This window comes from Chenopodium album, chromosome 23, assembly GCF_948465745.1.
Source record: "Chenopodium album chromosome 23, dcCheAlbu1.1, whole genome shotgun sequence".
In the NCBI taxonomy this organism is placed as follows: Eukaryota; Viridiplantae; Streptophyta; class Magnoliopsida; order Caryophyllales; family Amaranthaceae; genus Chenopodium; species Chenopodium album.
The window spans coordinates 33,982,452-34,008,219 of record NC_137856.1 but is presented as its reverse complement, the minus strand read 5'-3'; the positions used below and the strand labels follow the sequence as shown (position 1 = coordinate 34,008,219).

Here is a 25,768-nt window from a genome sequence, read left to right as displayed (position 1 = left end):
TTGATAGAGTGACCTTTTTTCCTCTAAATGTGAATTTATATTAAAGAAATACAGTTATACATGATCAACGCCACTTTAAAATTATAAATACTTTTTTTGTAACCTTTGGTAGTTATAATTACCAAAACAATAATTACACAAGATCACTATAAAGGTAACAACAAAAAAAAAAAAAAAAAAAAAAGGGAGAGACAAAGCTTTCAAATAATCAAGTCACTCAGAATCGATATGTTCTTACCAAATATACTTTCCTATGTTACTAAAAATCATAGTATGAATTGTTATAATGTTTTCAGATTTTTTTCGTACCAAATATAGTTTCCTGAGTTACTAAAAAAATATCTAATAAAATTGTTTGAATATTTTGGGGGGTTTTCCGCCATCATTGTCGACGGCCTAAGCCCTGTTTCAACCATTGCTGTTGTCGGACTTCAAATCTCTTAATTAGCTAATATTCAATATGCAATCGGTTACTTATGTGCCTTTAACAATTATAGTATTCCAACAAAAAATCCAAATCCATTTGAAATCGATAGGAAGAGAAGACTCATTTCACTAATCAATTGAAAATGGGTATATTCTGCAAACATACCCATTTATGAATTGGATATGATTAATGGAGGAAGAACAAGTCAATTACACAATAACTCTGCAAATAATAATATACATTTACATAATTAACTAGAATCAATCCAGTTCGTAAACCCCCAAATCGAAAATTCCGAAACCTAATTAACTCAAAATTCTCAATATTCTCATGTAAACAACAATTATTTTGTTCAATTAAACCGAATAATATTTGCGGTTGATGTAAATTTAAGCGTCTGCAAATATAATGAAGCAGCTTCAAGGTTTTTTTTGTTTATCTTCCTTCGTCGCTCATTTCGTTCCTTCTCTCTGCGATGTTCATCAATGTTGAAATATTTTTTTAGTTTTTTTGTAAAAAAAAATAATAAACTAATTGCATTGGAAATGACAATTAATTTGAAATTCAAACCTTTGAATTTTCATTTAAATTTGAATGAAATTTGAAAATAAGTGGATCTTGGGCCCCAAACAAAGAACATATGACATGCTGCCATGTCACAATGTATGTGGCTCCCACATACAATAAATGTATGTGTAGCTTTTTCCCTAAACAATACAGTACTTTGTTATCAAATTAATCCGTAAACTTAAAAGAAGGCATATTAATTAGAAAATCAAGGCGAGAGTGAGAAATAACTTTAGTTAAGAGTTTACTTTATCGAATTATAGGCATCATAAGATCGATTCTTAATTGCGAAAGCACTCTTTAAGTGACGAGGGCATTAGATTAAAAAAATTGTACGGCCCACCACAATGTAACGGCTACATCCAAACATGCAGGAAATAGGAGAGAGAACGCTACAAACACCGGCCAAGATGAATCTGATTCCACCACGTGTCACCATCTCAGTACCTCAACTCAAAGTCACCCCACTCACACGTGACTGTTAATGCACCTCCGTCTCACTCGCCAACTTCTTCTTCACTCACACTTTCTCTCTCTTTTTTCTCTCTCTACAAAAATAAAAATAAAAGCGAAGACTTTGACTTCTTCCTAATTTTATGGTCTTAATGACAAAATTCACAAATAAAGGACAAAAAATGTGAACTATTTTTATTGCGAAATTCAAATTTAAGTGAAATTTGAGGAAATTTCAATTGAATTTCATTTAATTTCCAATAATACCCCTTATCTTGTTTCTTTATCCCATCTCACTCTATAAATACTTACCTTCATCTAACCTAACATTTCCCAGTTTTTACACAAATTTCAAGAAATTCTTAGAGAGAGAAAGGAGAGAGAGAGTGGAATTTTGTTTTGTTTTTGGTGTTGCTAGGTTTTTTTTGCAGGTTCTTCATTTGGGTTTTTCTTAATTCAGCTAACAAGTAAGTGTTTTTTTATTTTTAATTATTAAATTCATTTTTTTTTTTAATTTTAATTACTGAAATGGGTTTGTGATTTTCTTTTTACTGTACCAATTTATGGGGTTTTTGTTAAAAATATCTCATAAGATTAAAGTTCACATTTTTATAATTATTTATTTATTTATTAATGAATTTGTCTTAATTAGTGAAAATGGTTCGTGAATTTATTTTTACCCATATTTGGGATTTTGTGAAAAATAATTCCATTAGATTAAAGTTTACATTTTTATTTTTTGGTAAAATTAATTGTGATATAGTACTTCGTTTTGATTGTTATAATTATTTTAGCTATCTAGATAGTTACTGCTTGGTTAAATTCTGTTGTTTATAATAGTTTTATTTCTAGATCTACTGTTTATTATAGTTTAATTTCCTCTTTTAGGTCAATTTCTAAAATAAAAAATAATGCAATTTGATAGATGGTTCATTAAGATGATTACAGATTATATAGGCTGATCATGTCCGTACATGGTTTCATGGATGCGAGTTAGATTAGTTGGTTATGTTATGGCCCTTGGGGAGTTGGGGGTGCTACTGTACTAGTAAGACCTGGATCGATCGATCAAATCTCGTCTCCATCACTGCCCGTTGTCACTCTCAATCTACCAACTTGTATTTGGTTATTAGTAAAATTATAGTATGAAGTGATTTTAGAATGGTCACTCTGCTTTAAGAACGTACTTTCTCTAGCTGACAAGAGTTTATGAATGACCCACAAGTCCACAACTCTACAAGATATCAACATGGTTTGATCTTTGTAATTCGAGATTTGCTTAGTAAAAACAATCAGAAATCACGGTCAGATTTAGCGAGCAATAGGCTAGAGATATTAGAATTAGAATGATCTTAAGTATGGGTATGTTGTACATTTTTTTTAGATAGTAGTGTTAGGTTCTTCGGACAATTCTTTGAAACCATGTATATTTTTAGTAGAAGTTGTTCGGGTTTAGGTTAAGACCCTCTTCGTCGTTTCATTGACATTGCTCCTTTCCTCTGATGGGGTTCCACAGACTTTCAATGGAGGCACACACAGCAGCAATGATGACTGGCTCCTCAAATGTTATATTTATGTCGACTATTCTGGGTCAGGATGGACCAAACCCAGGACACAAGTGTGATTGGAAATGTCAAAACGAGCATGTCTGTGGAAACATGTACCGATGCAGACTTACTGGGCAGACTCATATTTGTGACAAAAATTGTAACCAGCGAATTCTATATGGTAATCACAACTCGCTGTGCAGAGTCAGTGGACAGGTCTTCCCACTTACACCTACGGAGCAGCAAGCAGCTAGAGGTGTCCGCAGGAAGTTCGAAGCTGAGGCTTGTCCTTCTGAGAGCTGCTCTTTCAAGCGTCGTCGGGATTCAAACTTACATCCTTCACCTTTCGAGAGATCATTTTCTGCTGTCAGCCCAATCTGCAGTCAAATTGGAGATGGCATGGACTTGAACTAGTTAACTCAATAAGCTTAATGCGCCTTTTTTTCTAACTTTTTTTTTCCTAGTTCATTTAACTTTTACATTATGGTGAACTATGTGAGAATCTTAATTGCGGAACCCTGTGCGCCCCTTATGTGTGGCAGAAAAATTTTTATTTCTAAATTTAGTGGTTATGTAGAATAATATGAGACTTCCTCTACTTTGGTGCTCCTATGTTGTCAATTTGCCATGTTTGCTCCAAATTTAATTAGCTATAATATGAATAGTATCTCTCTGATATCCGGTGTACCTTGTTGCAGCTTTTGCTATGATCCAGACTTTTCTTTTTATCTCTTGCCTACTTGGTTGGGAATGTCTCAGACATCTTTGTTTGTAACGATTGTAATAATGCTATTGCTTGCAGCTTGTAGTCACTTCCTTCTTTTTTTTAGTTGTAAGTTGTTACTGGACCGAGTATTTTCCTCTCTTGATCCCTGCTTCCCTCCCTGTCCCAACCCCAAACCAAAAAATAAGATCAAGAATTGGGGAACAAAGGGAGAAGGAGCAACATAGATGTATCTGACTTCTGTTATAACTTATTGTTTGTTGATTTGACATGTGTGCTCTTTTGGTGTTATTTTGCAGGTTACAAACTTTTTCTAGTCAGGGAGTTATAATCTGCTTATGTGTACTATATGATTTCTCGAGTATAATTTCTATATAAGGAAGTTACTAATAAACTTTCCTTCATTGCCTTTCCAGGAATGCAGAAATATGGCTATTTGTGGTGTTTCATGAAGGTATCTTGAACACTAATCAACTGGACGATCTGCAAGTTTCAGCTGATAGGCCATTATGATTCGAGAATTGAATCAACAAGATGAATTTCAGAATACATCTCTGGTGATTCAGATCTGTCCTGGTGTATAGGTTTTGAGAGGATCTCTGCTTCTCTATTGAATATCATGACATTATTCTCCAGTGCTTCTCCGGAAGTTGATGCTGATTTCAGATAAGGTTACAATATCAGCCTTTGTTTTTGGAGTATCAATGATTATTTGGCTCATTTGATTTGAGATTATATACTCCTGCCCTATATGACAAACCAGTAGTTTGAATGCTTCACAAGCTGCTTCATGCAGCTACTGTATTCGAGTCCCTGATCCCTGTAGTTTTTTGTTGGAGGCAGAATTCTCAGAAGGCATGAATTTGTGATGAACCATAGTTGACATGCTTCAATTTGCGGTCTTTTTCACAGAACTACTGTCTCTGAATTTCCTGAAGTCCTTTATGGGAAACAGTCATATTCTCTGAAGGCTTGATTGTTATGTTGGATGAAGAGCAGTCTGAAAGCATTTCTGATAAGTTTTGCAAGATGATTTAAAAGTCTAGTTGTAAGAGATGGCTGAGTAGTGAGATCAGGGTATGAGCATTACATTTGATGTAGTTTAATTAGTGATAATCGAATTTTAGCATTGTGTATTAATAAATGATTTAATTTAATCAGTGATTATCGAATCTATATCTCTTTGATCATTTATGACAATGCATTGGTTTCAATACAGTTCTTGTCACCAGAATTCCAGGCAAATGAAAAATCTGTGCTGTGTTGCCACTCTGTTAGAAGTAGAGCTTTTCAGGGAAAGTGTTGCTCCTTCATGGATGGACCATGTTGTTGCTACCGTGCTCATCGACCCACCTTGATGCACCCAAAGGTGTGGGAGATGAACCACACCATGAAAACGGAAACATTACATTTCTAGTAGTACCATTTGGGATAGCACCCCACCTTTTCACACTATGCAAAAGATACACCTTCACTTAGGGCAACCTAAGGTCAAAGGATACTTTTCTGAATCTACTTATAATAATACTAGTAATCAAAATATCTCATAGGAATTATTTGGTGTATCATCAAAGCAAAATATTCATTCTTTGCTGCAAAGTAAACTTCTAGTACTCACCATTTATGACTCCTCCATTTATATCAAAATCCTATGTTTAAGATTCTTTTCCAATAATAAAATTGGACTGCCCCTAATTTGTCACACAAGCAAAGTCAACTTATCAACCCTTCTCTCCCAATTTATCAATCTATTTTAATCCTTCTTTGTTAAAATAATTGAAAGAAAGGAATTTCTTTTTGTTGAGGCTATCTAAGAAATGTACATACATACATAAATAGATAAAACTTAATATTGCGGCTAATACATGAAGTAAAGTAACGTAGACCTTAGTATTTCCATTGTCGGATTTTTCAAATCCAAAATCCTCTATAATTCCTTAAACCCTCAAGACCACCATAGCTTAGAATAGACCCCTCCCTCTCTTAATTCCTTCCCTTTTCTATTGCACAACACATAACAACTCTTATAATGCTAAAAAAGTTCTTGTTTAAGCTCACAAATTTCAACTTATATCTCTTATTATTGTTCTTTCCTTTCACAGTTTCTTCTACATTCACAATAACCAATAACTGCCCGTTTACGATATGGCCCGGGACGTTATCTGGGTCGGGAACGCCCCCACTTTCATCCACCGGGTTTCAGCTAGATTCCGGGAAGACTGCAAGGCTTGAGACGGTTCCAGGTTGGTCAGGCAGGATATGGGCTAGGACAGGCTGCAAGTTTGATCAGACGGGTGCAGGGAAGTGTCTTACAGGTGATTGTGGAGGGAAGTTGCAATGTGGTGGGAGTGGAGCAACACCGCCTGCTTCGCTGTTTGAGATCACATTTGGCCAAGGGGGTAACAAAGATTTCTATGATGTTAGTATGGTGGATGGTTATAATCTACCTCTTGTCGCCTGGCCTACTGGGACTAATGGTGCTGCTTGCAACGCGACTGGATGTATTTCTGATCTTAACATGGGTAAATTTCAAGTTGCTTATCCTTAATGCTATGACAATCTCATATGACTTGTCATGCACATGATAAGGGGTGGCTGAGGGCAGATTCAGTGTGGATACTATGGTTCGATCCTAGCCAGTATGGGTTCAATTGAACCAATCTCGAGCCGTATATACCAAAGTAAAGCAGAGCATAATTGAAGCTGCCAAGGATAACAGAGCCTGCATGCATATCTTAGTATCTTTTTATGCTAACAGCTCCTATCATGGATATGACAAGTCGTATGATATAATGCATCTCAGCACTCGCTACTCTTTATTTTATGTATGATCATAAGATTTTCTTGTTGCCAGGTAAGAATTATATAGATTAGCTGATGGTTTTCTATGAAATTTTCTCTCAAACAGGCTGCCCGAAAGAGCTGCAAGTGATGGGTGAAGATGGAGCAGAGGGAGTGATCGCATGCAAAAGTGCCTGTGAGGCATTTGGACTAGCCCAATACTGCTGTAGCGGACAGTTTGCTAACCCGACAACATGTCAACCATCATATTATTCACGAATCTTCAAGAGAGCCTGTCCGAGGGCATATAGTTATGCCTTTGATGATGGCACAAGCACATTCACATGCAAGGCTAATAATTATGCCATACTGTTCTGCCCCAAATCTGCTGCTATGTAATGCCCATTTCTAACTGTCTTTATACCCTGAATCCTATACATCACCATTAATGTTGTATTCTCTTCTCTAATTGATCTTTCTTTTCTTCTGATCTGGCGCAGGACAAATAATCCAATTGGTGGCCCAGCTACATCACCTCCAAATGTCCCATATAATTCACCACCAAGTTCCACCTACAGTCCACCACCAATAGGTGGCACAGCTATGTCACCACCAAGCATCCCATATGAATCGCCACCAACATACAGTTCACAACCAAGTGGTGGCACAACTATGTCACCGCCAAGTATCTCATATACGCCACCTCCAAGCCTCACCAACAATCCAGCACCAATTGGCCAAGATACACCGCCAAGCTTCACGGGCAATTCACCATTCGAAAAGCACAGTTACGGGGCATCTGAGGGGGAAATGTCCTCCTCATACACCGCCCTACCAAATTATGTGCATATACTTTTGATCATTAGTTTGCTGTTGTTGAGATAAAATGTTCCTTGAACAGGATCAAACTTTCAGCACCCTAGGCGAAAGAAATTCAGAATTAACAAGCTCAGCTGGAGATAAGAGGCAGGACAAGAGGTTGAAGGTGTTATACGTGGAAAAATGAGAGCACAAAAGGAAATCTCTGAGAATGTAGAATCAATGCAGAAGATGGAACCCGGTTCCTTTAAAACTCAAATGACACAAGGAAGATCAGCTGTAAATTAAATTACTAGACAGTCCATAGACAGATCTCAATTATTACTAACATCTTGCACATAGAAGATAGAAGAAATATTCTATAATGTAATATGTATAAATGTTCTCTATCATTATGAAAATTGTTATCACATTCAATAAATAAAAACAAGGGAACACAGGATAAATATCCTATAACTTTGATCAAACTAATCGAAAATTGGACTATCTTGGTTTATCTTGGCAGCTACAAGAATATATCCTAACTGGTGTACAACCTATTAACAGTAAAACAAATCTCATAATTTACTTCTTAGCCTTGCCTTTCTTTGGTGCCTGAGGTTTCCTTTTCTTCGGCTGTTTCCCTCCTACATCTTTCCCCTTCTTTTTAGTCGCAGCCTTCATGGTTTAGTAACCATGCATAGATAAGGAAAAAATTATCTCAAGGAACATACTAGTATTATATTACATCATAACTACTGTGAATTGTTTAGTACATACCGGTTTTTTGTCTGCTTTTCCTTTAGTTTTCTTGTTAGGTTTCTCTTCACCCTCATTCTGATCACCTTTACCATCCTTGGTCATCTTATCAGTTTCATCATCTGAGTCAAAGTTGAACCCTTCCAGTGTTCCTACTCACAGAAATTTTAGCATCAGATAAAGCCTCATAGCAACACAGGAGCTGCACGATGAATCTGAGTAGAATGAGGCTACAAAAGGACTTCAAAGGTTAAAAAACTAACCTTCAACCATAGTCTCAGCATCATAAACATTTGATTGTGGTTTAAGCTGAATAAAATCATTCATGATGGCCTCTATCTGCACAAGAGATACTAGAACAAATGAATTTTCATCACTAAGTGATTCACACAATCTTATTATATCCTTCTTGATTAGATGAAAAATTCTAGATTAAACCTCTATAGGAAGCCAACCTAATTCATCATTGTGGACGAGAAGAGCACATTCACCTAATATGGGACATAGAATTTTGGTGTCTTAACCGAAATGTAATGAGCAAAGTACAATTTCAGACACTTGATTTGGAGAAGAATATAGGACATCTTTGAATTAATGAAAAATGAAAAATAAAAAAAATAAAAAAAGAGAAAATGTAAATGATAAAGGTGTAGGTATCATACAGACATACCTTGGCCTCAGACTGACCAATGCTAACCTGAAGAAAAATTACACAGATTAAGGTTCTTCTACATAAGGTATCACTTTCACATAGCGAATGAAAAAATTTAGCCACAGCAAAAGGTAAAGACATTTAATGTCGAAAATATAGAAGGATATGGTAACGTACAACGTACCACACAGAAAGTCCTTGAAGGAACTATTACAGTCTTGTATATGGTTCCTGCATTACCACCAAAATAGAAAATTTTAACAAGGAATTGAGTAAACAGGATGTATATGCATATCAGGAAAGACCTACAGTAGTACTGTGTGTCCCATCCTATATTAGTATATTGAATATGCCACCTCAACAGCATTGAAACTCTAATCTTAGGCTAATGACATTTGCTTCACTAAGATACTGACTTGGAAAAAATAAAAAGTGACTGGACATAAGATGAGATGCCTAAAGGAATAGTCGAATAGAGGATCAACAGTTACCACTGCATCAAAAGACAGAACATCAGCAACATTTATATATATAAAAGAATGTCCCTAAAAGTTGTTAATAGCAGTTTAATTTTTTTATTTTTTAATTTAAAGGGCAAGATTTGTTAGCCAAAAAAAATACTTATATGTACATTAGCTATCTATCGAAGGCTACAATTGCTCAAAACACAAACCTTTTAGATCTAGAAACATTTCAGACTCTTTTGAAGGAGTCTCTGAAATAATTACTCGTCCAACAGCACCCATATCACCACTCAAATCAATTGATTCACCTTCACACTCAACAAGTGCCTGAAAAACCATATACTTCATATTACTAAAAGAAATAATTATATATCATTTACTACCTTTGTTTTTTATTATATGCAACAAAATGGTATTACTGCCTCCGTTACATATTATTTGCAATGATTTGACATAAAGTAAAGAGGGAAAATGTCTAGTCGTTGCAAATAATATGTAACGGAGGTAGTATTTGTGAGGCATAAAATATTCATTTGTTGCAGATAAGGTGAAGTTATGAAACTCAAAAAATCATTTTGCTGCAAATATAGGATTAACTACAAGAAAGTAAGGAAGGGAGAGAAGGAAGAGATGGAGGTGACACGATTATCTCAAACAACATGTTAAGTAAGATAACAAATTTGAGCTTAAAAAGGGCAAAAAAATTAAAAACATAAAAGTTCTTACCTTAGAGCGATGTACTTTATCAGGCAGTATCAAAGGCAAAGTAGAGGAGCTAGCCTACAATCAGCATAAAAAGGTGAATCAGCAAACCAAAGATTAGACACATGCAATATCAAGATATTAATGTCTCTCACTGCAGCTTCAGTTTGCTTCTCAAGTTTGTTTTCCTCTGCGATATCCATATTGCCAACCTCTCCTATCACACACATATACACAAAACATTATTTACCAGAAATGACTTATTTAAAATAAATTTAACAGAAGTACCTCTGGCTCTAAACAACCATGAAACTAAAATTTTGATTTTTTACAAGCCATATTAAAAATTAAACTAATCTACCTTCCATTTTCACAGGCTCATGAGTTTTCTTCTCTGTCGGTTGAACATCTTCCTGTTTCATCTGTTTCTTTGTAGATTTTCCTATGACTGTACTTATGAGTGCAGTGTCGTCATCATCATCATCCTCATCTATCTCTTTCTTTTCCCTCATAGTTGCATCTAAATTGGATTCAGAATCTGATGACAGATCACAAACTGAATGAATTGGTGCCTGTTAAATAATAACACACAAATTTGTATCAGCGGCAAGCAAATAAGCAAACTTCACAGAGCCTGCCTGAAGATGAAGAAGCATAAGAGAGCCATTACTGCATCTCAATGCAAAGCAATAATGGGTGCACCCACATGACTCTCAAGTCTCAAGCCAGCAATAGATTATTGTCTTTTCAAGCTTAATCCGAGTGGATTTAAATTAGGGAGTATTTTAATACAGATTGAACTCATTGAACTATTGAAGGCTTAGCATGAAACTTACAGTTGCAGGAGTTTCTGCCGATTTATCAGATATTTCTTCTCTCTTAACATTTTCATCATCTTCACTCCCTGTTTCATAAAGAGATCACATCAAGAACATACTACACTATAGAGATATCAGGATTTTTTTTAGGAGAAGAATTTGTTGAATGGTAAACATCAGAAAACTATTGAGCATGGATATGTCAAGTTTCAACCTAGAACTTCAAAGATTAGAACCAATAGCACTTTTATTTGTTCATATGAGATCGTTTCAAGACAATAGGTAATAGTGTTTTACAGACCTCTTTTTTCTGTTTTTATCCTTTTGGCAGTTGTTTCATCACCAGCTTTCAATCGTTTCTTAGTTGTCTTCTTGTCAGGTGACTTCTTGTTAGATGACTTCTTTGTATGAGTCTTCAAGGAAATCTTGCAATTTTTTTCATCCTCTTCCCCGTCTTCCTCTAATAAGTTTGATGTTCTATGCTTTATATCATTATCGTCTCTTGCAGGGCTTTTGTCACTAGAAGGCTCAGAATCAGAAGACAATGTTGTGATAGATTGAGTAGGAGCCTGTTCCACAATATTTAGATTTTCAAGAACACAAGAACATGCAAGCCAGACATTTTCTCAATGTAAATAGATATATTTACAGCTTACTACCCTTAAAGAACAGATAAAAAGGTCAAATTCTCTGCCAATTTAAGACAACTATTATGTAAATAAAAGCCACATTGGTCATTTGGTCCTTAGACCTCCTGAATCTCGCATTCAATAAAAAAAAAACTGATCTCATACAGTTGCTTGATCAAATTTGTAGTCATAATATCAGAGAGCTAAACCCCCAAATGTGCCCTATCCTGTTATTCAATCCGATACTACCACAAAAATATAACAAGATCTAGAATCCCATCATAGTAGGTGTAGGTTTTGGTAAGCTCAGGATACAGCACGCAAGCAATCTTACCCTAACAATCTGCACAGAAACCGAAACCGATAAACCTTTCGAACAAGCTCAAGATACATCCTTTTTCCGGCAAATTTGCCACAACAAGAGCACCATACCAGCAACTCAACAAGCTACCCTTAACTAAGCACACTTCAACCAGAAAGACAATCAATTAACACCACTCCCTTCAACATCATTATCGTAACACATCTTGAACGCTTCAACTATGTCACTGAACTACTTCAAACATCACTTCTCCAAAAATTATACATTAGTACACACTGAAGACTGAACTGATAAATGAGCTTATTGCTACATAAAATCAACCATAAGCTAATATAATCATGAACATTACACAGTTCTTCAAATACCCTAATCCATCAACCAAAACTCTTAACATATTTCAAGTAAAAATTCAGCAACCCATAACTTAGAAACTGAATTTAAGCATAAAAAAATACCTGAAAAGAACGCAACCAATCAGGAGATGCCTCCCTAGAATCTCCCATCTTCAAGATTCGAAATTTCCAGCGTTTCTGCAACTAAGAAAAAACACTAAGATAGAAACGTTTCGACCAAAACTGATACTGTAGAATTGTTGTAGTGATTGGATCCAAGTAGCAAGTATTGGGAAAATCGAACTAGAGGGTTTTACCAGATTATAATTCGAGTGACAATTAAATCAAAATTGTGCGAATATTTTCAGTGATATAAATTAGGGTTTTAGGATTGGAAGAAAAAGGGGGTAAAGTGGTTGTTCAAAGTGGTGGAGGGCGGCGACTGGCGGGAGGACGGTTTAGACAAATTAATTGGAGGGAAATTATGATTTTTTTTTTTATTATTAATGTTTTTTTTTTCAAATGAACTTTAATGTATGATTTTTATTTTTTTTTATTTATTTACCGTATAAATAATTATAATTTCAACTTATCACACATTAAAAAGATATTAAAAGGCTTTTTTTTTTTTTTTTTTTAAATATTATTGTTACTTGTATAGTATAGCTTTTATATATGGAGTAGTACATTTGTGTTAATTAGTAAATTATAGGGAATTTAGATCACATGGTGATCCTAAAACACCCAATATATCTTCCCAATATATCAAATTACGAGTAGTAGGTAAAGAAGAATGTTCACCAAAAACCTAAATACTCTGTAACTTCTAAACATAAAATTCGAACTTGTAAAAAAAAAAAAAAACATAAATTTCAAAATAATACTAGTCCGTAAAACCTCGTCACACGAACATGTAAAACTCTAATGTAGAATAAAAAAAAATAATAAAAAAAAAAAAAAAAAAAAAAAAAGGAAAGCTAGTTTACTTAAGAAATCAGGTGGAATGAAAAAAGATGGATCAAATCAACAATGCTGTTGAAAAAGTATAGAAGGGGTTGCAAACTTTAATTTTCTATTAGTTGAAATTGCATTACAGAATATATTTGTAACTTTCAAATGTACATTTCAAAGTTATTTCTTATAATAAAACAAATTTTTATAGTTTGAGATATTCGTTAAGGAAAGGAAAAAGGACACTATGAAAATAGCTTAGGCCAAATAGAAATTATCAAAGCATTAACCTTGGAAATGGTAAAAAGAACCAAAATGTCTTTACAGAATTAGAAAGGGTTAAAGAACAATATAAAAGGAGATGAGGAAGACAAAATAATTATGATTAAATGAGCAAAAAAGTTTTCAGACTAACAGCTAAAAACATTCAAAAAACCAAAAAAAAAAAAAAAAAAAAAAAAAAAAAAAAAAAAAAAAAAAGAGGAACAAAACCTTTACTGAAAATGGTTTCATTCATTTTGTTAGCTACCGGAACAGTAGTCTTGATAAGCATGAGTTTGATGACTATATCAACTATCGTCTCTGCTATCTGCCCTACTGAGAGGCAACGCTTAACCGATCCATATGAAGGAAAAGATGGCCAAGCATTCTTTCAGACTGTTTATCAAAGTGACTCTTGGTGATTGCCATGTTTCAGAGGTCAGACTGTGGAATAGTCATGCTCCTCAGTCTTCTGAAGTCTCCTGCTGCCAGTTAAGGATAATTGCTATGATGCTGAGGAATGAAGATGTTATTGTGAATGGTTTCTGAATGATGTTTGCTTAATCACTGTAACTGTAGTATACGCTGTGTCCCTATGATGCATAAGCTTGATATTGTTCATTGTATTTCACTTGATTTCTATGTATTTGTTTCAAATTAAGAATGGAAATTTAGCCAATAATTTACTGGTCTAAAGAGTGCTGGTCATTTATAGGTATTAGGCATAACAAGCAAGACTTCTATGCAACAAAGAGGAAGAACATGCTGATAATTACCAAAAAAATTAATTGATGTGACTGATCATAGAGATATTGGCACACAATATATATGTTATACAAGCTAAGTTTTTCTGTTCACCTGGGATTTTTCCCAGAATAATATATATAAATAATTATATAAATAAAAGAACACCAGAGAGGCTCAAGGGCTTCAGTATTATCTTGAATATCATCTGCACAGGAAACCTGCAGCTACATGTAATACTGAGATGCATCCTCATTAGATGTACTTCAGTGAGGGAGTACTGTGATGCCATAACCCCGCCAACCATGTCACAGAGATCAAGCTTTAAATGACTGAAGTCCAGTTGATCAAGGCTGAACAGTACTTTTACAAAAGTCCAGCTTCAAATGACAGATGACCAATATCTAACTCAAGAAATGTCTTCGGCAAATATGATATCATAGATTAACTGTACTGCAATCCACAACATGAGATGACATAAGAACTTCTATTTCTACAGGCAGCTCATCAAAGTCACAGTTATACGAAAGCTTCTCGGCTTACTGCAAGCCCCGCAACAGAATAGAAAAGAGATGCTAAGATAACATGGAAAACAACAATCACTACTTTATCTGCTTAGTCCAAATTTTTTACAAGCTGCAGACATTTTTCTAGATCAAACCTCTCTTATGTCAACCAGATCAACTACCACTTTCAGGCAAAGTTGACAAAAATAAAGTTTACTAAGTGTGCAAAAAGTAGATAAAGTCAGAAGGAAAAAGTACAAACTAAACGTGAAGAAGGATGGGATTTAAAAGGTCAATGCTGAGTCTGAGAGGGAAGTGTAACAAGCCTATGTTTTGTCATATGCAAAAGCAATACTTGGCCATCCCATTGATCCAGTCAAAATCCAAAATTAAATTACAAGGCAGATAAAATACAGATGGGAGTGAGTACGGAGACATTGGAATATTTGAGTAAGTTGTCACATAGAATTGCAGATACTAGTACACGTAAATCAAAAGGCCTTGTTCAAGGAGGATATTTAAGCTGCAGCATTTATGCCAATGACAGCATACATACCTTCATCTCTCGGAATATTTGGCTGATCGAACAAAAGCTGACGCAATGCTCCCAAATCTTTGGAACTGAATGGAATTGAGCCTTAGTTAGAATCACAAATATCAAGACAATAATGGCCAACAAGTGCATTTGTAACACAAGATTTTCAAACCCAAGCAATGCTTATGAAACTTCTAAGATCTTATGGTTCCACAACATAGATAACATATATCTATAAACAATAGCAGACCATATGACAAAAATAGCCACATGTCACAGCAATGTAATAACATCCCTTAGGAATTGATAGGAACATCAGAAATTCTCCAATTTCTGAACTGTATAGTAGATAATTTTCAATAATGCAAAACATTAACAACGACAAGCCCTTTTTTCTTCTTATTCTAATTCTTAATTCTAAGAACTCACAGCCGTTAGTGATTACGGAATATTGCATTAAACCCATTTCTTATCTTATTGTACCTGGGCTTTAAAGCAATACTCAAGAGTGCAGAAACCACTGAAGATTTAAGACGGTACCTACATAGAAAACGGAAGATAATGTAAGGTTTAATATGCTTTGACAGTCTTGACATTTGAGAAAAAAGATAATTAAGGCTTCATTACAGAGAGATAGCAAAAAACCTAATCCCTCAAATCCCCCTGATGGTTGGAAACAAGCGACTAATCGTAAACAATGAGGAAAGATAATCCTTAAATGTATCAGTCCACCCTTACAATTTATACCTTGGTGATCATAAGTCATAAAACCAATTCTTATGAATAAGAACAAGCAAAAACAAAGAAGCCAAGTTGAACGTACTCAGAGCTGTGCATCTCCTGCAAAATAGCAAGCCCATCTAAGCAATCTGAAAGACTTGGTTTAATTCCCACCCTTTGCTGCAGTTGTTTAGTGGAAAGCACATGAGATCCTCTTCCAACAAGCTGCCTACTGTCTCTGACCATCTTTTCCAGAGACAGTACAATACTGTGGAAATCCTCCCTACACACAGCTCCCAATTACTTTAAAGTCTGAAGTATTCAATATCATGCTATCATACAATTTAATTCCTCTTTAAATACGAGGGGAAACATCCACCAAACCAAAAACATCCAAAGAAGCTAAAGGTCAAGATATAATCACTATCATAGTTTCTGTCATTTACAATTAAAATCCAGAGATAGAATATATGTGCCAAAAGAAGTTCAGTAAATTATGCAGAACTAAGCTCATCCACCTCATAAATCCACACAAAATTTTATTCAAAAAGACTTTGCACATTACCAACTTTGCAGCATAAATTGAAGTGAAACTTAAAACTTTCATACACTAGACAAAACCCTTATCATAACTCTAATGTTGTACTACAATCTTTAATGTCACATTGATCTCTTTTTTTTTTTTCTTTTTAGCTATACCAACTCTAATGACTATATCCAATCGCCATATCATCAGTAAGGTTACATGCTTATATGCCAATTCTTGTCAGTTAGAAGCAAATTTAGCCATTAATCTCATACAGCAGAAAAGACATAATTATTTTCATGAACCATGATGAGCAATGATTGTATTTTTTCAAACCTAAATATCAATCAATTGTCAACTATAATGTTTTGCCAATTGACTACACTTAGCCTAATTAAACTTCAATTTGTGAACACACAAGTCACATAATCTTCTTACCACAAAACTACTGACACAATTTAGGGTCTTTAGTCTAGAAGGGCCAGACACGGCCATGTATGAAATTGACCAACTTATGTTACAAACAGAAGTATATGGCCATATGGGTGCTTGAGGTGAAATGAAGAACTCTCAAGAAAAAAGATGTTCAATTGCAAACAACAAAGCAACAAGAACAAAATTAAATGCTGTGATAAACAAATTGAACTAACATAGTCTTCTTAATTGAGAGCAAAATTGTCTCCAAAGACTCCATTTGCTTCTGCAAAACTGCATCTTCAATCCCATCAACACCCTTCAAACCACCATAATTCTTCTTATCTCCAATCACCTGAACAAAATTTTACCAAAATTATATTCAAATAATTAATGCACCAAGATTGAAACTTTAATCTACCACAAAATCAGATATAAAAAAAGAGTGAATTTTAAAAAATTAGAGACCTCAATTCTTCCAATAATTGAAGAAGCATTAGAAAACTGAGAGAGTAAGCGGGATTGAAGGTCTTCCCAATAATCCAGTTCTTCTCGAACTTTCTTAAATTTTTGTTGATATTTCTTGAGTATATTCTCCATAACAAGAGAAAGAAGTGTTTAATAGATGGTGGTTGTGGCGGAGGAGGCGGTGGTGGGAGTCGCGGCAGGGTGGTCTGGCTGTCTGAGGAAGTGAAAGAAGTGCACTAGTGAGAGTGTTGAGTTGGTTAGGAGCCGACTAGTTGAGGTTTTGAATTATAAACAGTACTTAGGGTTGGAATTGGGGCCCCTTGAGGGTGTAAATTTAAAACAACTTAAGAGCTGGTGGTGGTGGCGCAAGGATGGTGTTTGGGACAACGGACGAGATGGCGGTGGTGCTGGATGTGAGTGCGTGACGCATGTCCCCAATTAATTGGATAAGTATGTAACATTGAAGTTTGTTGAGAATATGAGAGGGTTGTATTGTCATGTGGTGCAACCGTTGTATGGGAAATCTTTCGATTCAAGTGAAAAGAAATTTCAATATAAAACTTGACATTTACATTTTAATATAAATTTGATGATTTACTTAATTTAAACCCTATTTAATTATTTAATTTAATTAAACAAGCCTTAAAGTACTTGTCAAATGAATTAGAATGTATATCAATGTATGCTTGAGATTGAAATTCATGCACTAAGTTCCCTGGTCTTAAGGAACATTTCCTAAACTTCATAGCAACAAAGTCTACATAACAAACTACCTAAAATGGAGGGTAAACATGATATAGTTACGATGTAAAAATTTAAGATGCAAAGTATGTTATTTCGTGCATCTGATATAATTTTTTATTTTTATTTAGAGTGCGCTCACTCGTTTAAAATTGTGTTGATCTGCACACTCATGCTACTCGTATAATCTATATTTTAGATTAATTTTGCGTTTTAATTAATAAACCATTACACAATTAAAATCCCCTTTCCAAATATAGGTAAGCCAATAAACTCCCACACCTATTTGCCAGGTTAGGGAATTGGGTCGAGTGACAGCAAAAACTTGTCTTTTGCCACTCAAAATTCCCATTTTATCTATCCATCCACACAACTCTGAAAACCCCTCTTCTCATCTTCTCCCCAAAAACCCCTAAAACCCCAGAAAAACAATCCACCATGGGAGATGGAAAGCAAGATGTAATGGCGGTTAATTCACCAAAGGGTTTAATTCAACAAAACCCAATTACCCAAATTCAATCTGAAATCAAGAAATTGGAAGTTAACGTTAAATCTTGGCTTTCTAAACAATCTATTCCTGTTGAAGCTGCTGTTGTTACTGCTGGTGGGGCCATTCAAGGTGCCCTTATTGGTGGTCTAATGGGTACCTTTACACAGGATTTATCCTCCTCCATGCCTATGCAGCCTCCTCCTGGTAGCCTTGACCCTAATGCTATGGCTAGTTTAAAACAAGCCCAGGTTTAATTTCGAGTTTTCTTCATTTTTCATTCTATTGTATTCTTTTTGGATGAAATTTGATGTTTTTTATGTTAATTTGAGTGTTATTATGTGGGATAGTGAATAATTCGATTGTGTTTGGTTATATGTTTAATGTGGGTATGAGTGTATGACTGTTATTTTGTGGGTAGTGCATAATTTAATTGTTTTTGGGTATATGTTTAATGTGGGTCGAGTGTTCTTGTATATTAGATGGTTATATATCATTCCATTTTTCATTGATTTTGAGAATGAATCCCCTGATATCTTCCACATAGGATTGGAAGTTCGGAACCATGGGGCGCATATTCTGTTTGTTGATTTTAGGATTATTGTTCAATTACCTGAAAATGAATTTTGGTTATAAAGAGGGTTGAGTTGTGCTCATTGAGTCCCTATAATCACGTTTTAGAACTGGCCAAATGTGAGCTCCGTGTTGGGGAGCTCAAATTGTTATATCTTGCTTAGTTTTTCGCTTTATAGATTGTAGACACTATGGGTTTCCATAAGAAATTAACTACTTTTGATTTTCGTTTGTGTGTTAAGGTTGGGATCTCTAGTGCTACTTCTCACCAATACATTTGTAGAAAAAGTCCCTATACTTTCATTTTGGTACTGACCTATGAGTAAAATATTGAGCTCCTTGTTGGGGAGCTTACACCTTTGGGATGGGGGTGGCTTCATAGATTGTAGACACATCAGATTTTCATTTTAAAATTATATAGAAAACAGAGAGTTTGATTTTTATTTTTGTAAGCACAAAATATGGGTTTTAGTCCTACTTTTCGCTACATTTGAAGAAAACTAGTTACTTTCATGGCGGATGCAGGCTCCCTTCATGGAAGGAGTTGATATAATTCAAAGCTGCTGTATCAATATCTAGTTTATGTATTGATGTCCTACAATCTCTGTTATTTTATCTGTGTGTCCTGAATATCAATGCAATAACTAAGTAACTAACATTTCCTTGATATGTGAGCGTAACTTTCAAAGACATTTACTAAAAAATTGGGGAAGTATATCAGCTTGTGCTTGGTGTTAGTCTTGATAAAGTCTTTTCTTGTTTATAGGCTCTCTCTGGGGGTCCATTGGTTCAAGCTCGCAACTTTGCTGTCATGACAGGTGTCAATGTTGGCATCTCCACTGTTTTGAGGAGAATCAAAGGGAAGGAGGATGTATGGTCCAGGTAAGCTTTCCTAATTTCTCATTTGTCGATAATTTTCAGAGGCTTGCTGTTCATTCTTGCTATAAAACCATTTTGTAGTTCTCGCAGCGTGACTTTTATTTTTATCTACCCTTTTGTTTTGCTTCACTGTGCAAGTATTGATTTTGTTTTTGTTGGTTGTTGGCAATGGTGCTCTTGCCTCTATATTTCAGCTCTAATTCTTGACCTGGGAAATATGAACAAATTGATTAAGTCAAACAATATAATTGTTAGCTAGGCCATCAATTGTTGAAGTATTGGGTTAATTTTTTAATTTATTTTTTTTACTAGAAATTCCTGGTTTAGGAGACACCTCCCTTGTGTCACTTTATTTCTATTGTTTGTGTGTTTATAATCTCTTTGTCATACATGTTTATATATGTATTAACTTGATAAATTGCAGCATGGCAGCAGCATTTGGTTCTGGAGCCATGTTTTCTTTGGTCAGTGGTATGGGTGGGCCAAACCAAGTTTCCAGTGCGGTCTCATCAGGAGCCTTTTTTGCCCTTGCTCAAGGAGGAATTTACAAGGTTTGTAATGTCTTTTCTCTAGTCTTATTAATTTTACTTCTTTATACCTTATTCTTTTCACATTCCAGTATAGCAGTATCCATACTGATGAGCTTGATCAACTGAGAATATGGACTTTTGAGTCCTGATAAGCAAACCTTGATTCTTGATGAGAGATAATTCTTGTACTGGATGAGCTGAGAAGACATATTAATAGTGTAGACTGGTGTCGTGTTAGTGCATGTTGAGACTTTCAGCACCTGGGTTTTTGCCATCTTCCTGGCCCCCTTGCCTATAATGTTGCGGTGTTTAAGATTTGAAGTGATAACTGATCAGTTCAACAACTGTTTCTCACTGACACTGCTATTGTGCTTCATAGGTTTAGTATAAAGATTTTATCTTTTAAATCTATTGAGGTAATTAGCCTTTTATTTATGCAGCTGGGAGAAAAGTTCTCTAAACCAGTGGTGGAAGATGATCCGTTCTACGCTAAAACAAGAAGTTTGTTGTTTAGCCTTGGCCTCCAGAGCTATGAAAAGAACTTTAAGAAAGGCCTGCTGAATGATCGTACATTGCCATTGCTCAATGATAGGTAAGTATCTGTGGTCATCTTTCTTGTCGTCTCTCATTTTATTTTTTGTATCGGCAGTAGATTGTAGACTGATAGATCTGGTGGTGCTGAAAATGGGTTAAATTTGTTCATTAGTATTATAATCTGTAACTCTGTATTACTTGGCCTTTCCAATTCACCTCAAGTACCCTTCATACCACATATTCCAACATAAAATTAACCCTTGGTCACTTGGAGCTAAACAATTTCAAAATTTCCCTAATGTTGTTTTACGCCTGGTATGTACCCATATCCAACTCTCCAGGTCTGACTATCTGAGTAATCTAGATATAATTGTGGATATTTGGAAAATAAAAATTGAACTATTGGGAGTGTTGATTTCTATTCTCTTCTCTTAAGCACTGCTTGAAGTTTTTGGTCTTTCCAAAGTCTGCAATCTTGTAAACTAACTCTTAACAGCATCTCCTTCGTGTCCAATCATGAGATCTCCATGAGATTAGATGATAGATAGGGAAGCAGGAGAGGTAAGGAGAGAAGAAGGATCAGGCAGACATAAATCACTGATAGATCTGGACTCTCTGCTCTTTAGATACGCGTTTTTCTAACTTTCTAATGTGATTTATAACCTTGATTTTCGTGTTTCTTCCCCAGTTTTGTTTAATCACAGAACTAAAATAGTAAAAGTGAAATAGATTTGATAGAAACTTCCGAATTAGTCCAACTGTAGCACCTGTTATTGCTTATATGCACATTTGCATTTTCACGAATGCTAACGTCTTTGAATGATTTGCATGTATTTTCAGTGCTCTTAGAGATGTAAAGATTCCTCCTGGCCCAAGGCTTCTCATTCTTGACCAAATTGAAAGGTTTGATCTTGTGCTCCATTTCATGAATGGCATTTAGTATGAATCCGATCTAATTTTTGTATATTTGTTATTTTTGGGTATAACTTGATCAGGGATCCAGAGCTTAAAGAGAGGCGAAAAAAGTAGAGTGCTTACACTGTTGTCAAGCAAGCTTACAGGACAGCAAAACATATTTTATCGGTAGAGGGGAGTTGAGTCCTGTACTGTAGGTGGAATTTCATTTCAAAGGTAGATTGTTGTTGTTAAATTTTTATCTACGAGTATGTTGTAGTTACTTTGAATTCTTATTTATTTATGTGAACAATTAGGTTTTTGACAGTATTATTCCAATTAATAACAATAAGAGGCGAAATTTTGCGGATGTAGTAGCTAGGTTTAAATACTTTTACATGGCGGTAACAATCTTGTGCAGCTTCCTAGCTACCATTCTACCAATATCATGCTACATGAAAACCTTGGCATTCAAGGAGTTTCATCTAATTTAGTGCAGCATTAGCTGAATCTAAACACTTCAAAGTCTGCGAAAAATTGTTAATCTGCCAAGGTTTTCTTGTACTTCACAGTTGCCATATATTGGTTCGTCTAACTGAAGCCTGAATAAAAAAATGTTGGAGAGAATATCTCTAATTTTGTTTCTTAGGCACATATAATTACATTTCTGGTACCCCTACACACGTTACATACCACCCGAGTGTGCATAGAGGTTTAGATGACACTTATTTGTGATAGAAACATGGCCATTAAACTTTGTCCTGTTTAAGTTTCCAACATTGATTGTCCAACTGTTGCTGATAAATTTTTTAGACTTGCTAGATTTTGCTCTAATTGATTGCTATTACGTCTCTTCTACTCTTTCAACTTGAGTTTTGAGCCTCTATTTTATACGTCAAGGCTTCTAATTAGCTCATTGTGTGGAGTCTTTTTCACTCTTCTCGGTTTTTTTATGCTTTATTTTTTTCATGTATCAAGGAGTTTGCCACTTTTGAATTTAAAGAGTGGTTTAAATATCTACTCCGTGATTCTGCGAAGTACTTCCTTTGTTCTATTTTAGACTTTTAAACTATACTAATATCGAAGTTTCAAATATTTTAAAGTATAAAGTATATGTTCATTATCTATTTGGATCAAAATTGACATTTTTCAGGTCTATGATACGAAGTACTCCATAATTTTAACCAAATTTGGATTTTTGAAAGGTAACTGATTGTAATGTGGGCTATGTGGCCATTGTCTTGTTGAAGTTATCCCTTCACTTTTAACCAGACTTAACCATTTGAAATTTCGAATGAGGGTGCTTGGAGTAGAGTTTCCTTATATTCTCACCTACTTTCAAGTATATGAACCATAATAACTAAATATCAAACTAAAAAAATGTGAGATTTAAAGCTAAATCGTGATATTTTTGTTACCATTAAAAGTGATTAAAAAAAAATTACAAGTATGAGGAAACTGTTTTATGCACAAATTAATGCAATGTGGATTAATAACACTTTTAGGAAATTTCTCAATGAAACCAGGAAATCTTTTTGTAAATTTTTATACCCGTATACGAATTACATATAATTTCTCTATGTTTAAATAAATAAAACGTTTTGACTTTCTGATTTATTTATCTAATTTACTTTGGCTAATGATTGTGATTTATACATAAGAAAACATATAATTTTATGGTTACTTGTTTGAATCATCTCAATGAATAATTTATTAATATTCAATTGTTATAATGTTTATTATTGATAATTAGATATATTATCAGTTAAATTGTTTCTTTGACAAAGGAAATTTTTTTTTTTTTTTTTTTAACAAGAGAGGTATATATTATTAGCGAAATTTAATTGACCAATTTTTATCAAAAAATGGTGAATTTGAACAAATTTTAAATAAGTATACTTAATTATTTCACAAATACATTGCTAACCTTCTCCATCCTACTTTATCAAAATTAGTAACATTAAAATCTTTCCCAAATTCCAACATTTACATATTAGTGTTTTTGTGAAAACGAAGTTCAACACGCTATACCACATCGGGTTTCAGTCCAGAGCCCACCCATACCAACCGTCGCAGGCTCGCAGCTTAATGATGTTATGTGATCATACGTCCTATTTATAGAAATAAATCACTGTTGTTTTAAATAAACGAGAAATTCAGTTTGATTTTTTTACTTTATTTTTATTTTTTAAAATAAAAGATGCAAAACAGTTACTTGTAACAAATAATCCTGTATTATGATTGATGCTCTTTTTTCTTGATTTTTAATTGTAAATTGATTAGATTTCTTAGTATCATTATTTAAGTTTGCAAGTTTCTCCAGATTTTGGTGAAATTATACTTTGAATTTCAATTATTATGTTTCTTTCATTGGTAGCAAGTAAATTCACACTTGATGAATAGAAGTAATTTAGCACTAGTTAAAGAAAAATAGAGTAAAAATAATTTATAAAATGAAAATGAGATATATAAATTAAAACTTTTGCAAAACACTATTTCAAAAACTAATTACCATCTATTCATCCATTGTACAATATTGTTTATATAAGAAGGTTAGTAATAAGTAGCTTCTCTTGTGTGTGAATCGATTGAATGTCCATAACCTATATTTATAGTTGAAAATGGAGATTGAAAAAAAATGGTCGAAAGATTCCAGAAGTTCCTTCATCATCCTTGTAGTTATAATATTCTTTGATTCCAATCGTTCAATGTTAAGAATTATCTAGAACGTTTTAGTAGATAATTCAATAGAAAATATGAGCAAGTACAAACTTGACTTCTAAAAACTAGTGGTTAAAAAAAAAAAAAAAAAAAAAAAAAAAAAAAAAAAAAAAAAAAAATTAAAAAAAATAAATAAATTGGAAGATACTAGAATATACACATAACAGTACAAATGCCACTCCACCAAATAATGGGCGTATAAATACCCTGTTATTTGTTGGAATCGTCTTAATGAATAATTTTTTAATATTCAATTGTTATAGTTTTTATATTTTTATAATTAAAGATATTACTGTACCAATCAAAGTGTTGCATTGACATACATGAACAAAGAAAACGATTCATTTATTTAAACACGTATAGAGTTATACGAGTATAATATTAGCGGAATTTAATATACCAATTTTATCAAAGGATATTAAATTTGACCAAATTTTAAGGGAATTTTAAATTAGTAATACTTAATTACTCCCTATATCGCAAATACGGAGTACATTGCTAAGCTTCTCCTCCTTGCTTTATTAAAATTACATTCTTATTTTTCCAATTCTCTTCTTGTCAAAAACTATTCATGTTAGAGCATTGGGCCATTCAAATCTTTCCCACGTTCCAAGACTTCCAACCATACATCATTTACAATATAAAGGTGAATATTTAAAATTAATTTTAATATACTTTTTTTTTTAAAAAAAAAAAATGTAATGAAGGCGTCTTAAATGACTTTTGAAAAGCAACTAGACTCATCATTATTAAATTAGAATACTTCGTATTATGTTCTGTAACATAAGGTATTTTGTATAATAAGATAAGACATGGTTGAATTTATGAATCAATAGTAATTTTTTTTTTTTTTTTTTTCCATTTTAGATGATGGCATTTAAACTCAAACCCCCTAAAGTCCTAAACATACATTACACATAAAGTAATTAGAAATTATATAATGACACAGTCTTACATGGGAACAACTTATACAAAAATCATGTTCATTCATTGACAACATATCTCACAAAATCAGCCACACTTCCTCAATTTTAAAATTACAAAACTCTCCCACTACAATAATACTACAAAAACAAAAAAAAATTACAAAACTATAAATTTTTTTAAATATTATTGTGAGGGAGAAGAAATGGAAGAAGATTGTAGGAGCACGTGAGCACGTGAGAGTTGATCCATCAACGCAGCAATACGCGCGTTATACTCACGCGCTTGTTCAACAGCTTCAACTTCAAGTTCTCCTAATTGTGAACAAAGTCTCTCCTCGGCCTCTTCCGCCACCCTAACTCTCTCCCAAGCTCTTTGTAACTCT

General features: G+C 34.1%; 3 protein-coding genes and 1 pseudogene across 5 annotated transcripts; 2 read left to right on the top strand and 2 right to left on the bottom strand.

The window, feature by feature from the left end:
* Positions 1-5,747: 5,747 nt before the first annotated feature.
* LOC145607438 (pathogenesis-related thaumatin-like protein 3.5 pseudogene) lies at positions 5,748-7,739 on the top strand (annotated as a pseudogene). The gene is made up of 3 exons (XR_014105562.1): positions 5,748-6,240; positions 6,627-6,894; positions 7,000-7,739. The product of XR_014105562.1 is annotated as a pathogenesis-related thaumatin-like protein 3.5 pseudogene (transcript).
* LOC145607809 (uncharacterized) lies at positions 7,705-12,411 on the bottom strand. The gene is made up of 12 exons (XM_081663406.1): positions 12,099-12,411; positions 10,994-11,261; positions 10,711-10,778; positions 10,236-10,446; positions 10,030-10,091; positions 9,899-9,952; positions 9,382-9,499; positions 8,893-8,939; positions 8,727-8,753; positions 8,320-8,395; positions 8,078-8,208; positions 7,705-7,975 (listed from the first exon to the last, which is right to left on the bottom strand). Exons 1-12 carry the CDS (start codon positions 12,144-12,146, stop codon positions 7,883-7,885), a joined length of 1,203 nt encoding a protein of 400 aa, XP_081519532.1. The 5' UTR covers positions 12,147-12,411; the 3' UTR covers positions 7,705-7,882.
* Positions 12,412-13,969: 1,558 nt separating this feature from the next.
* On the bottom strand, positions 13,970-17,347 carry LOC145607811 (uncharacterized protein At5g43822-like). 2 transcript variants are annotated; one of them, XM_081663408.1, is made up of 6 exons: positions 17,101-17,347; positions 16,869-16,987; positions 15,796-15,975; positions 15,456-15,512; positions 14,994-15,058; positions 13,970-14,384 (listed from the first exon to the last, which is right to left on the bottom strand). In XM_081663408.1, the coding sequence occupies exons 1-6, from the start codon at positions 17,230-17,232 to the stop codon at positions 14,341-14,343; spliced, it is 597 nt and encodes a 198-aa protein (XP_081519534.1). In that variant the 5' UTR covers positions 17,233-17,347; the 3' UTR covers positions 13,970-14,340. The 2 variants fall into 2 exon arrangements, with proteins under 2 accessions (XP_081519534.1, XP_081519533.1); XM_081663407.1 differs by having other exon boundaries at positions 13,983-14,384; positions 15,796-15,971; positions 16,865-16,987; positions 17,101-17,339.
* Positions 17,348-18,148: 801 nt separating this feature from the next.
* On the top strand, positions 18,149-22,065 carry LOC145607806 (chloroplastic import inner membrane translocase subunit HP30-2-like). Its single transcript, XM_081663402.1, has 6 exons — positions 18,149-18,579; positions 19,668-19,783; positions 20,205-20,331; positions 20,751-20,902; positions 21,685-21,747; positions 21,840-22,065. Exons 1-6 carry the CDS (start codon positions 18,280-18,282, stop codon positions 21,871-21,873), a joined length of 792 nt encoding a protein of 263 aa, XP_081519528.1. The 5' UTR covers positions 18,149-18,279; the 3' UTR covers positions 21,874-22,065.
* The last annotated feature ends 3,703 nt before the right edge of the window (positions 22,066-25,768 follow it).

What these genes read in the sequence shown, in the direction of transcription:
- LOC145607809 (XM_081663406.1), bottom strand. Translation starts at nt 12,146, where the DNA reads ATGGGAGATTCTAGGGAGGCATCTCCTGATTGGTTGCGTTCTTTTCAG. An exon ending in AGAAGCAAACTGAAGCTGCA is followed by an intron (nt 9,953 to 10,029) that starts GTGAGAGACATT and finishes TGCTGATTGTAG; the next exon opens with GCTAGCTCCTCTACTTTGCC. An exon ending in GAAAAGCAGACAAAAAACCG is followed by an intron (nt 7,976 to 8,077) that starts GTATGTACTAAA and finishes TAAACCATGAAG; the next exon opens with GCTGCGACTAAAAAGAAGGG.
- LOC145607811 (XM_081663408.1), bottom strand. Translation starts at nt 17,232, where the DNA reads ATGGAGAATATACTCAAGAAATATCAACAAAAATTTAAGAAAGTTCGA. An exon ending in CAATTATTGGAAGAATTGAG is followed by an intron (nt 16,988 to 17,100) that starts GTCTCTAATTTT and finishes AATTTTGTTCAG; the next exon opens with GTGATTGGAGATAAGAAGAA. An exon ending in AAATATTCCGAGAGATGAAG is followed by an intron (nt 14,385 to 14,993) that starts GTATGTATGCTG and finishes TGTGGATTGCAG; the next exon opens with TACAGTTAATCTATGATATC.
- LOC145607806 (XM_081663402.1), top strand. Translation starts at nt 18,280, where the DNA reads ATGGGAGATGGAAAGCAAGATGTAATGGCGGTTAATTCACCAAAGGGT. An exon ending in CTCAAGGAGGAATTTACAAG is followed by an intron (nt 20,332 to 20,750) that starts GTTTGTAATGTC and finishes TTATTTATGCAG; the next exon opens with CTGGGAGAAAAGTTCTCTAA. An exon ending in TTGCCATTGCTCAATGATAG is followed by an intron (nt 20,903 to 21,684) that starts GTAAGTATCTGT and finishes ATGTATTTTCAG; the next exon opens with TGCTCTTAGAGATGTAAAGA.